Here is a 12,401-nt window from a genome sequence, read left to right on the forward strand (position 1 = left end):
CACTTACCTGTAAAGCCGATTCCACAAGTGCCTCTCTGGAGTCGGTGAACATGAGGTGATTGTATGGCAAGCCGTAACCGACAGGGTCGTATGCACATACAACATTCAGGAGAGATGTGAACAATGGCAAAGCGTGCCTGGAATAGGAACAGAAAAATACATGAATATTCAAGTAATTATAAGGCCCTAATTTTGGTTCGATTTCCTTGTAATTCATTGCACAGTCAGAAATTCTATATATGATTAAACCTGACTTTGTTGAAAACGTTTTTTATTCATAGAAAACCAAAGTAATTGTTTGACATTTGAAAATGAACTAATATTTGGAATTGTGCATATAGATAGACCATTATGAGCAATGATGGGCTCATTGCTTTACATCTACCGTAATACAAATAGCCAACATAAAAAGGAGTTGCTTCACTTGATTAGGGAGTTGACAGCAAACAATTGAAATGCACAATGCCAAAAAAGGTACGAAACAATCAGGCAACTACTGCTGAAATTTGATATTTTTCTAGCTTAGGGTCTGTGTATTTCATGTTGCAAAAATATTTTCAATGAAACCTCCGAATTTGTATTTCAATTCAGCTTGTACTATTGCTGTACCTGTTTTCTGTAGATGTGAAGAAATGAATCCACTGGTTTGGGCTACTGTGGGCATCAGCTGTAAACACAATTGTAACATTTATATAGTGACCCTTCAGTCACATTATTTGAATCTCACAAAACATTCCATGTAAAAAAGAGAATGCAACTTATTACACATGCTGTAGACAATTGTATAAAACTGGTTAATTCTTTGGTTTACTCCCTTTAGTCAAAGTTAACCAAAATGGCTTTTGATTGGCCTATATTTAAACAATAAATCCAATTAACCAATCAAATCATTTAAATGTTCAAACTGGCCAAATATAATTTGTGGACATCTTATCTAATTTTATATAATTGGCTGGTGACTTACCTATCGGGGGCAGGTACATGGTTTCTGAGAAGCATGTGAGGAGAAGTTTGATTATTTCACTGCGGTTGGTGTCATGGTTCACGTTGTGGGTGGGGGAATGAGCAAATCCCACCCCTGACTCCCAAATATACTCGCAGCTGTCGATCGAGGCCATGTCCTCTGGGTTGTCCTAATGGAATAAGATTGTTAATGTTATTAGTATGTTTTTTAAATTCAATTATATAACTGCTTGGATTAGTTTATAGTTTATGCTAATTTCCTTTAGCTCAATTATGATGAAGGCTGACAACTAATAGAATCACACTTGAATCTGTATCTTGGGATAGAAACATGTAGTTAAGTCCATTTTTTTTATAGATATAGGTGGGTGTCAGACCCACTTCCTCTATGGTGAGAGGTGGACACCTTAAACACTGGACCACTCTCACTCTGGGATCATCCCTGTAGTTGTCATTAGATTATTTCAAAATTCATTGTTATGTTTTAGTAGTTCTTGGTATATTTTTTAAATAACTCACTGGCAGATACATTTCAATTGAAATTGACAAAATTAAAAAGGTGGAAAAGACATATTGAACTTTATTTTTTCTAATAAAAGCAATTCTTCTTTTAGCATAACTTATACTGAAAACAAAGCTGATGACATTTTTAATGTCTGCTCAAGTGATCAAATTAAGTTTTGTTAAATCCATATTTGGATAACTCACCGGACCAGATTTTCTGCTCGATGCCACCGTGAACTCCGGGCAAAACAGCAAATCCTGAAACAGAACAGTTTAAGTGTTTTATTCTAGATAAACACACTTAAGAGATTTTAAATTTTACCATTTTAATTGCATGCAAGCCAATATTAAACACTTAATTTGATAAAAACATACGTATTTATAAGTCATAGTTGAAATTATGTAAAATCTATATGATCAGCCATTAAGATTCTACATGTAATATGTTGAAACTGAATAGACTACCAGTAAAACATGTTTTCACAAGGCAGCAAACCAAATTATGACATCAAGGATTTATAATTTTAGCATTGAGCTTTTTTTAAAGGCTTATATCTGTATACTATTTCATTGGCTGGAAAAATAAAGTTCAAATCTTCAACATCAGATGCCTCAAGTTTAACACTAAGTCTTGGCAGATATTACAAAATTACTACTGAAATACTAATAAATTAAAAAATCTACATGTACAAATACTTACACACAATGCATTCAGCAAGGTTTGTGCCAAGGGTGGACTGTCATTCTGAAAAAAGAGGTATCAATTTAAAATGGATTGACAAATACATTTTCTTGAGTGTTGAGTACGGCATGTGGCAACAAAGATTTCCCAGAACTGCAGTCTCACTAATAGGTGGCATTTTCACAAGAGATGTTGAATAACATTTTTTTATACATTGATATACCAAAAGATAAGAAAGTCTCCAAAACTGTCCCTTGCCCAATAACACCAAACAAATAAACACATACATAAAGTTTCTTCAAGAGTCGGATAGACAATCAATTTGGCATAAACTGTGTTGAATTTTTTTCAAGAAAATTAACGTCTTATTTCTTGAGATTGTTTTTTTTGGTAAAAAATTCAAAAGTAATTCATCAGATCCAACAGTAAGGACAACCGGCAAGGTAATATTGCATTCTATACTGTTATCTATTAAAATTAATATCCCAATCTCTGGGTAAAATTGTCTACTCTTGAGTCCCACCAGTGCTGCAAGTACAGCACTTAAACAGTTACCATGCCAAACCATGAAAGTGTAACATGTGACATAAAAGACGCAACAGATCCCTTCAGAGAAAAGCATACTCGACCCTAAAGGGGTCCACTGGTCTTTAGAAACAGTAAATTCTCTACTTGAGCCAGGCTTTGCTTATATTCATATTACCAACCAAATACATTAATGTACTATGAACATACTTCTATCCATAACGAAATGTGATAATATGAACGCACATCCGCCTACAGCGGACCATTACAAAAGTAACAATTATAAAAGCTACACAGCTATGAGTGATCTAAATTGAATTTTCATTCTGCATGGCATGGGGCCTGAATCTCACTTCTGCTTCTTCTCCTTGTCCAGGCAGTGTCGACCAGAAAAATCCCCGCCAGTCTGGATCCTCAAAGATATAGGGCAACACGCGTGTCAAAAGGCGAATGCAATTAAGCACTGAAAATAGAAAATCAAACAACATTTTCTAAAATGGCAGAAGTAAAAAAATGAATATTATATGCAAGCGAACACGAAATCTTAATCTTTCTAGAGAAAATACCTTTACATTAAGTCAAGCTAAGAAGAAAGAATTAATAAGAGATACTAAAAACAACATAATATAAAATTTTGCTTTAATATCTGCCTTATACCCTTTTTTATTAGTCCCAGCTCAGAACTATTTTCTATAAAGCTAGCATTCCTAAATCCAAGCATGAATCTTGGCGTTGTCTTATAGTTCGATTTTTCACCTATTTGTTGTTCACGCTGCGAAGGACAGCCACTCTCTGCTGCAGAGACCAGTTTCTCCACAGCCTTGTAACAGAGGGTGGCTAAATTGGATGGAGATTCCTCCCGTAACGCTCGTATCTCGGCAGCCGGTATAAGCGTGAATACATCTTGCACACAGGTGACGCATTCTGACCAGAACTGCTCCCAGAATGCCTCGTCACTAGCTTCAATAGGCTGTAAAGGAGAAGTATATTTTGGAATGGATGCAATTTATTAGACGTTCAAATGTTCACAACTCAAAACCAAGCTCATTTCATCATAAAAACCTTTTTCCTTATAAACGTGCGTCAGTCTTAGAAAATTGTGTTTTGGCGACTCTACAGGGGTCCACATTTAGTCATTCTAAAATGCCGTCCAGGTTGGGGTTTTTTATTATTAAAAAAAAGCCTGGACGGCATTTTAGAATGACTAGTCCACATGTTGAATTCTGAAATTTTCCCTTAACACCCTTTCTTTGAGGCTAAATAACAATTGAATGTAAATTTACTTATTTTTGTTCTTTTGTTGAATGATACCATGTTAAGTATTATATATACTATAGTGATAAACAAATATGATAATTTATAATGGTTGACTGCAACCTGTAAAATGGGTCACGGACACTACGGACCATGGACATTACGGACCATATTTAGGGACACAACGGACCAGATTTAGGGACATTACGGACCATCTTCAGAAACTTACGGACCATCATTTATAATGTTTTTAAACATTTGTTTTTTTTTTAATTTATTCACTCATTGGTCTTAAATTTGTTAATAAATACTTGAATATTAGTGCTCAGTATGACAATTATCTTTAATGTAACTGACAAATCCCATAAAATTCTAATGTTAAACATTAATAATTTGAATAATAATGAACGAAATATGTGTTTATCTTATAATTGTAAGTGTGAATATTGATGTTTTCATATGTGATCGATTGCTTTGTGAAATAAACTTTGGATCGTCATATTTGTTTGTTGTCCGTTTCATCTGTTTTAACTGAAAGGTTCAGTGAAAGTGTGATGTCTCAATGGGTTTTCACACTTTTATGATAGCCAATTAAAGGTTGTCAGTATAATGTTTGTTTCTTTTGTAATATACCGCCGACAATAACGGGACAATTATAACTAATAAACACTAATTAAGGCAACAGAAATTGCCAGTTTTAAACATCAATTTGCAAGAATTGCAACACATACACATCCTTTATTCAATATAAAGCAAGAGTTGAGGTTTACATCTTCACAATTTCCTCTGCCACAAAACTGAATAGATCTATAAGTATGCCTTGCGCTCGTTGTATCCACTGTTCTAGAGGTGGTTATGCAAACTACCGCGCCATCCGAATGTTTTGGAAAATATTTCTGCTCGATTTATTTTGGGAAATAAACTGTTTTGGAAAATATTTCTTCTGTTCCTTTTAACTGATTTAACTGCCGATCTTTCAATTTTCGTTCATTATTTTCACATAATTGTTATAAATGCATAGGTCTTTATCACCTTTTGGAATTTCACAAGATTTTATATTGAACCATTGATCTATTCGAACTTCACGGGATTTTTCACAGTTTTATGGAAGATATAATGTCATACTGAGCACTCATATTCAAGTATTTATTAACAAATTAAAAACTAAAAAGTGAATAATATGTTTAAATCATGGTCCGTAAGATTCCGAAGATGGTCCGTAATGTCCCTAAATCTGGTCCGTAATGTCCCTAAATCTGGTCCGTAGTGTCCCTAAATCTGGTCCGTAATGTCTGGTCCGTAATGTCCATGGTCCGTAGTGTCCGTAATTCTGTAAATTATTCTGTGCAATGACAGAAATTATTGTTTTACCAGTTGTTGATCGGTATATGTGCAAATATATTAAGATGCAGATGAAACAAATGTCATAAATTCTTCCCACCTGTGTTTTTGTCGTCAGCTGAATAACAGCTTTCCTAAAATTCAGTTTTGTGTCAGAATTTCCCATTTTTTGACAGATGGTTTGTTGGCATAATGCGCAGTGACGTAAGTCGGAAAATTTGATTGGCTGAAAATCGATTTTTGCAAAGGGAGGTAGACCCGTTTCAAAAAAGCTCTTCAATCAAAATGGCCGAGCGCGAAAGAGATCCGTATTATTTGGTAACCGTTTTTGTACTTAAAAGCCTTAAAAACTGCTAAATTTTTTAACCTGAATATCCTTAGCAAGTATCCTTGACAAGAGTCACCGACCGGCATTTTCAAACTATATATCATATTTGTTTTACTTTCTTTGAAATATCCGAAATAATTGTATCCGGAAAAAGGATCAAGTTGTTCACACATTTTAGTATTTGATATGAAAGGCAACTGCAATGATATGTAAGATTGCGGAAGAGATAAATTCAAGAAGGATTACATGAGGTTATCTGAAAATAACAGTTGTCATGAAGATTGAGGCGAAAGAAAAACACTAATTTATTGTTGTTGTTCGTCTAGTTTATTGGCCATGCCAAATGGCTTGGTTGTCGCCTATGGTCTCCTTGTACTTTTGACGAATCAATTCACCTTTGTGATCGCATGGTACTAATTCTCTATATACTTATACACTTGATACTTGTTAATTTAGTGACAGGCACTTTAATTTAATATTTTTTAGAATTTGGTGTTGGTGGTCGTACATTGCAGAAAAAGAGTTGCCTTCATGAAAGAAATTGTGTCAGAAAGATAAATCCTAGCTATATATTCCTTGGTAGCCAACGTGGACATACGCTTATCATTGAATTCATCTGGTGCTACCCCGTACAACTTAGAAAACATGCAGGTGGCATATAGAAATACTATGTTTTCTGCACCTATCATTTAAATTAAACATGGTCTCCTTCATGAAAACCCAGGGCTTGACATTAACCACTGCCCGATTGCCCGGGGCAAGTAATTTTTGCAGGTGGGCAGTAGTTTTTAGAATCTGCCTGTCCGATCGGGCAGTAACAAAAACTCGTCATATTGGCGACTTTTCTGGAAAAAAAATAGTAGTCCGTACTCTCCTTCTTGGAGAGTATTTATTAAACAGAAACTAATGCACTCATTGGTTATTGACTCGAAAAATCCGGTCAAACAGAGCTCCTCTGACATTTTCATGGCGATGACTGCCAAATATTTTCCGATAGAGCTCGAGTAATTCCGTCTAGATCCGTTGTCCAATCACGTGAGCTGCACCAAATCCATATTGCTAGCATTCCAGTTGCCCTCACAATGTACACAAATGGCGTTTCGACAGTCGGCACTGTCAAGTTTTTTTAATGTTTCAAACGAAAAAAAGGCTATTCGAGAAAAAGACCAGCTATGAAAAGAAACGAAAACGACGCTGGGTCGATTCTTGGGGAAACAATTTTCCTGGACTCAATGACAGCGAGAATGGTACTTTTGGCTATTTTTCGGACTGCGCCAATTTTCAGATGCTCAGTTTTTGGAACTTCACGATTTCACTTTACATTGCAATAAATTGTAATTTACTTCAAAATAAATGTAAGATTACAAGGCTAAGATAATAAGAGATTGACTGTTCGTTCTTATAATTCAATTTTATTTCATCCTAGTGCTTTAATATGTGCTTATTGCTTATTTTAATTTTTATTTTGCTTTGTGCTAAAAATGATGAAAGTTCACATAAAAGTTATGTGTTATGTTACTGAATGTTAGGCCGTTTATTTCTGTTGTTTTTCATGAAAATATTATACCATTGTAAAACTATGTTGAAGTCAATTCTTCTTGTTTCATTAAGCCTCTGTCAGGATCTCATTTCCATTTCTTATATGAATTGTGCCGTTGTATGTTACATTGACTGTTTACCTTTTAATTAAAAAGATATTTATACACATTTGTTTGTTCATCTTTATGTCAAATACATCAAGCCCTGATATGTAGGTTGAATCTGAAAATGGGTTTTGATGTGAATTAAAACAACAAAATGAGCCCCAAAAAATTGGGCAAGTAAAGAATCCATTCGGGCAAGTGAAAATGGCTAGGTGGTTGCCCAAAGGGCAACGAAGTATTAGAATAAGCGTCAAGCCCTGGAACCATTGTTTTAAATATTCATTTATTCTTTTCGGTTAATTAAAACAAATGTATTACATTTGGTTTATCTTATTTGGGAATAAAACTGCATCTTAATGATTTTTTAATATGTAGTTAAAATTTTTGATGCTTTATACACAATATTGCTTTAACAGTTAACACCATTCTCCAATGATGAAAGTTATGTTCTTATATAAAGCCTAATAAAAAACTAAAATAAAACAAATGCACTACCTGTTTTTGAAAAGGATGTATCCCTAACCAAATCATTTCAAAAATTTTTGCCTAATGTATATAAACACATGTCAAGAGTAATGAATGTCCAAAGTAACAAGTGATTATCGATCAATATCTTACTGGTAACTGTGTCTATTTGCAGCAGTCAAACTTCACTCCACTCATTATGTTATTAACGGATAGCTTCGGCATTTTTCTCTTTTTGGGAAAAATTGAAAACAGCTCTCTTAATTAACTTTCTATAATGCTGCATTGACTTGCAGGGAAACGTTGAACAAATTATAGAAATGAATGCAGTGGCGTAAGCACAGGGTATAGTAAAAGTATCAATGTAATAAAAAATTGCGATGTTGGAAGTGTATATATTGAATGATATCATTATTGTCGCTTATGATCGTGATTTGCTTTTTACTACAATCATCGTTATCTTTCCCGTGCTTCATTTTTTGTGTTCTGAAGCTCTTTTTAAATAGGGTTATAGCCAGGTTTTTAAAAAAGGCAGGGTGCTAAGGGAGAAAAGGGACAGGCTGCTGCAGAAAAGGGACAGGGTGCTAAGGGAGAAAAGGGACAGGCTGCTGCAGAAAAGGGACAGGGTGCTAAGGGAGAAAAGGGACAGGCTGCTGCAGAAAAGGGACAGGGTGCTAAGGGAGAAAAGGGACAGGCTGCTGCAGAAAAGGGACAGGGTGCTAAGGGAGAAAAAGGCAGGCTGCTGCAGAAAAGGGACAGGGTGCGAAGGGAGAAAAGGGACAGGCTGCTGCAGAAAAGGGACAGGGTGCGAAGGGAGAAAAGGGACAGGCTGCTGCAGAAAAGGGACAGGGTGCTAAGGGAGAAAAGGGACAGGCTGCTGCAGAAAAGGGACAGGGTGCAAAGGGAGAAAAGGGCACATTGTATAGGACTGGAGTACATCAACATTTTTAATTTGACAGAATGTGTTAGGAATTACGCTTAATTGAAATGTATTGGGTTTCAAATGTCACTTACATAGGTGTGTGTTTTAATATCTTATAAGTTTTAATTACATCAAATGAAATATTTGATTATCTTAAGCATTTAATTCTATGAAGGCAGAAGGGTTTTCATGTGGGTCCCCTTGAGGGCATAACTTTGCATAAGGTAGCTATCTGAAATGAACAGGGTGAAGCACCCTTCCTTCTTCAGCTATAACTCACTATATGTCAACAGGTGAAATTACATCATGATTATCGTGACAGTAATTTGTCAATCTTTTTTTAATTGTGCTTTGCTCATAGGTTTATGTTGGGTCATAAGACTGGTTCTCTTAAAAACACTCAATGTCGGTGTTCAGGTCACACTGGTAATTATTAAACAGCATAATTATGCCCCGGAAGGTGGGCATATTAAAATCTGACTGTCCGTCCGTCCGTCTGACTCAATAACACAGATTATTATGGACAGATTTTAAAATAACTTGCCACATGTGCTCGGCATACCAAGACGCATGTTGCATGCAAGAACTGTGTCCCTACCTCTAAGGTCATTGAAGGTCACACTTGGGTGATTATTCCCAATGGAATGCTGCAAATAAGGACATTATGCAGAGTATAGGTTGTCGTGTCCGGACTGTAACTTTCCCTTGTATGGACAGATTTTAAAATAACTTGCCACATGTGTTTGGCATACCAAGACGACGTGTTGTGTGCAAGATCTGTGTCCCTATTTCTTAGGTCAAGGTCAAACTTAGTGTTTATTCACAATGGAATGCTGCATATAAGGACATAGAGTATAGGTTGTCGTGTCCAGGCTGTAACTTTCCCTTGTATGGACAGATTTTAAAATAACTTGCCACATGTGTTCGGCATATCAAGAAGACATGTCGTGTGCAAAACTTGTGTCCCTACCTCTTAGGTCAAGGTCACACTTAGTGTTTATTCACAATGGAATGCTGCATATAAGGACATAGAGTATAGGTTTTAGTGTTTATTCACAATGGAATGCTGCATATAAGGACATAGAGTATAGGTTGTCGTGTCCGGGCTGTAACTTTCCCTTGTATGGACAGAATTTAAGATAACTTTCCACATGTGTTTGACATACCAAGACAACGTGTCGCATGCAAGACCCATGTCCCTACCTCTAAGGTCAAGGTCACACTTAGGTGTTTATTCACAATGGAGTGCTGCATATAAGGATACAGAGTATTGGTTGTTATGTCCGGGCTGTAACTTTTTCTTGTATGGACAGATTTTAAAATAACTTGCCACATGTGTTCGGCATACCAAGACGACGTGTCGCATGCAAGAACCGTGTCCCTACCTCTAAGGTCAAGGTCATACTTAGGTGATTATTCCCAATGGAATGCTGCATATAAGGACATAGAGTATAGGTTGTCGTGTCCAGGCTGTAACTTTCCCTTGTATGGACAGATTTTAAAATAACTTGCCACATGTGTTCGGCATATCAAGAAGACGTGTCGTGTGCAAAACTTGTGTCCCTACCTCTTAGGTCAATGTCACACTTAGTGTTTATTCACAATGGAATGCTGCATATAAGGACATAGAGTAAAGGTTGTCGTGTCCGGGCTGTAACTTTCCCTTGTATGGACAGAATTTAAGATAACTTTCCACATGTGTTTGACATACCAAAACAACGTGTCGCATGCAAGACCCATGTCCCTACCTCTAAGGTCAAGGTCACACTTAGGTGTTTATTCACAATGGAGTGCTGCATATAAGGATACAGAGTATTGGTTGTTATGTCCGGGCTGTAACTTTTTCTTGTATGGACAGATTTTAAAATAACTTGCCACATGTGTTCGACATACCAAGACGACGTGTCACGTGCAAGACCCATGTCCCTACCTCGAAGGTGAAAGATACACTTTGTGTTTATTCACAATGGAATGCTGAATATAAGGACATAAGAATGTAGGTTGTCAAGTATGGGTGGAATTTTTTTATGTTCAGAGGCAATTTAAGATAACTTGCCATATGTATATGTTTGATCTTTAACTTTTCATGTACTGACCTTGTTCATAGGTCAATGTCACATTCGGGGGCATTCGTCACATACTGTGACAGCTCTTGTTATCTTCTAGAACACCTATACTTGAAAGATAAATATGCTATCAAACTTAGTATGCAATGCATTAACTTCCATAAATGCCATTATGTTTGTCTGGTTAGGGCAGTGGCTAGCGCACTCTCTTCTCATCTACAATGTACGACCCAGGCTCAATTCTCAGCCTGGGTGTATGTGAGTTTGGGTCATGGTCACGAAACGGGACAAGTGAGTTTCCTCCGGGTGATCGGGTTCCCCCACAACACAAGACCACACTCTCACGTGTCATCGTGCCAACGAGAGTGATTATTTGAATGTTGTAATAAATTTCACGATCATTGTTAAAAAATTAACAAAATGCCATTAATGAATTGCATGTTTTTCCAGGCAGTTGCAGTACACTGCATTTCATTCTGGTAGCCATTTTGATGATCGACATCCTCATAGCTATAATTAGCCACCAATCAGTAATGATATTCTCATGACTTTAAATAGCCACCAATCAGTAAAGACATCTTCATGGCTATAAATAGTGACCAATCAGTATAATGTTTCTATGCAAATTTCAACAATTCTTTTACAGGAGTTGCCGCACACAAGTGGAACGGCCGGGCTACAAGCTACTTGGGGTTTGGGCAATCAGCTGTTTGTATTCCCTGGCAAAAGAGGACCACTCTACTCTGGTAAAAACAAAGTTGATAATTTCCCTTGTAGACTTTCAATGAATAATTCTTGTCAATGTATCCTGCTACATGTATATGCTATATGTTTGTAGAATATTTAAAAGTAAATGTTCTAAATTTTAACACAACTGCAGCATTTGAAGCAGTGATCAAAATAATGGCGTGACTAAACAAGCCCGGGCTTGTGAATAAATCAGGGTTCTCTGATACGTTTATTTACTTTAGTTTTTCAGGCCAGTTAAAGACAATTTTCATTTTGATGGCTGTAGAAGCATATGAAAGTTTTTTAGCTCGACTATTCGAAGAATAAGGAGAGCTATCCTAGTCACCCGAGCGTCGGCGTAACTACTTATATTAAAGTTTGCGTACCACCTCAAATATTTTCAAAGTCCATTGACATATGGCTTTGAAACTTTTCACACTTATTCACCATCATGCCCCTATCCTGTACACAGTTGGAGGTAACTCTATCAAGCATTTTGACAAAATAATGCCCCTTTTTCTACTTAGAATTTACATTTAAGTTTGTGTACCACCTCAAATATTTTCAAAGTCCATTGACATTTGCTTTGAAACTTCACACGCTTGTTCACCAACTTGCCCCCAACCTGTACATGGGAGGAGGTAACTCTATCAAGCCTTTTGACAGAAATATGCCCCTTTTTCGATTTAGAATTTATGTTAAAGTTTGCGTACCATTTATGTTAAAGTTTGCGTACCACCACTGAGAATAGTCGAGTGCGCTGTCTACTGACAGCTCTTCTTTAATTATTGCTGTTGAAAGTTGTGTTACCTGACTCTACCTACGGTTATAAATTATCCTTTGGTTCAAGAAATATAAAAAATATGTATATTTTTTTTTTATGTGTGTGTGTGTGTCTCAATATGTAGTTCAAATTTTTTAATCCTGATTAAAACAATTTTTCTCTTTTCAACTGATTCCGTCTTGTTTTGGCCACAAA

At 36.3% G+C, this 12,401-nt stretch overlaps 2 protein-coding genes across 6 annotated transcripts in view; one reads left to right on the forward strand and one right to left on the reverse strand.

Moving 5' to 3' along the window:
• LOC128210764 (protein HID1-like) overlaps positions 1–5,478 on the reverse strand; it is a 30,324-nt gene extending 24,846 nt beyond the window's left edge. For all 5 annotated transcript variants that reach the window (XM_052915145.1, XM_052915125.1, XM_052915137.1 and 2 more), the window contains exons 1-8: positions 5,370–5,478; positions 3,431–3,644; positions 3,028–3,137; positions 2,168–2,212; positions 1,672–1,725; positions 965–1,133; positions 610–667; positions 8–137 (exon numbers count right to left, since the gene is read on the reverse strand). In XM_052915145.1, the coding sequence (XP_052771105.1) occupies positions 8–137; positions 610–667; positions 965–1,133; positions 1,672–1,725; positions 2,168–2,212; positions 3,028–3,137; positions 3,431–3,644; positions 5,370–5,435 (846 nt within the window). In that variant the 5' untranslated portion in view covers positions 5,436–5,478. The remainder of the gene's footprint in view (positions 1–7; positions 138–609; positions 668–964; positions 1,134–1,671; positions 1,726–2,167; positions 2,213–3,027; positions 3,138–3,430; positions 3,645–5,369) is intronic.
• Positions 5,479–5,532: 54 nt separating this feature from the next.
• LOC128207293 (nuclear pore complex protein Nup85-like) overlaps positions 5,533–12,401 on the forward strand; it is an 87,226-nt gene continuing 80,357 nt past the window's right edge. Inside the window, exons 1-2 of the mRNA XM_052910136.1 lie at positions 5,533–5,587; positions 11,340–11,439. Coding sequence (XP_052766096.1) covers positions 5,555–5,587; positions 11,340–11,439 — 133 coding nt within the window. The 5' untranslated portion in view covers positions 5,533–5,554. The remainder of the gene's footprint in view (positions 5,588–11,339; positions 11,440–12,401) is intronic.

This window comes from Mya arenaria, chromosome 2 (genome assembly GCF_026914265.1).
Source record: "Mya arenaria isolate MELC-2E11 chromosome 2, ASM2691426v1".
NCBI lineage: Eukaryota > Metazoa > Mollusca > Bivalvia > Myida > Myidae > Mya > Mya arenaria.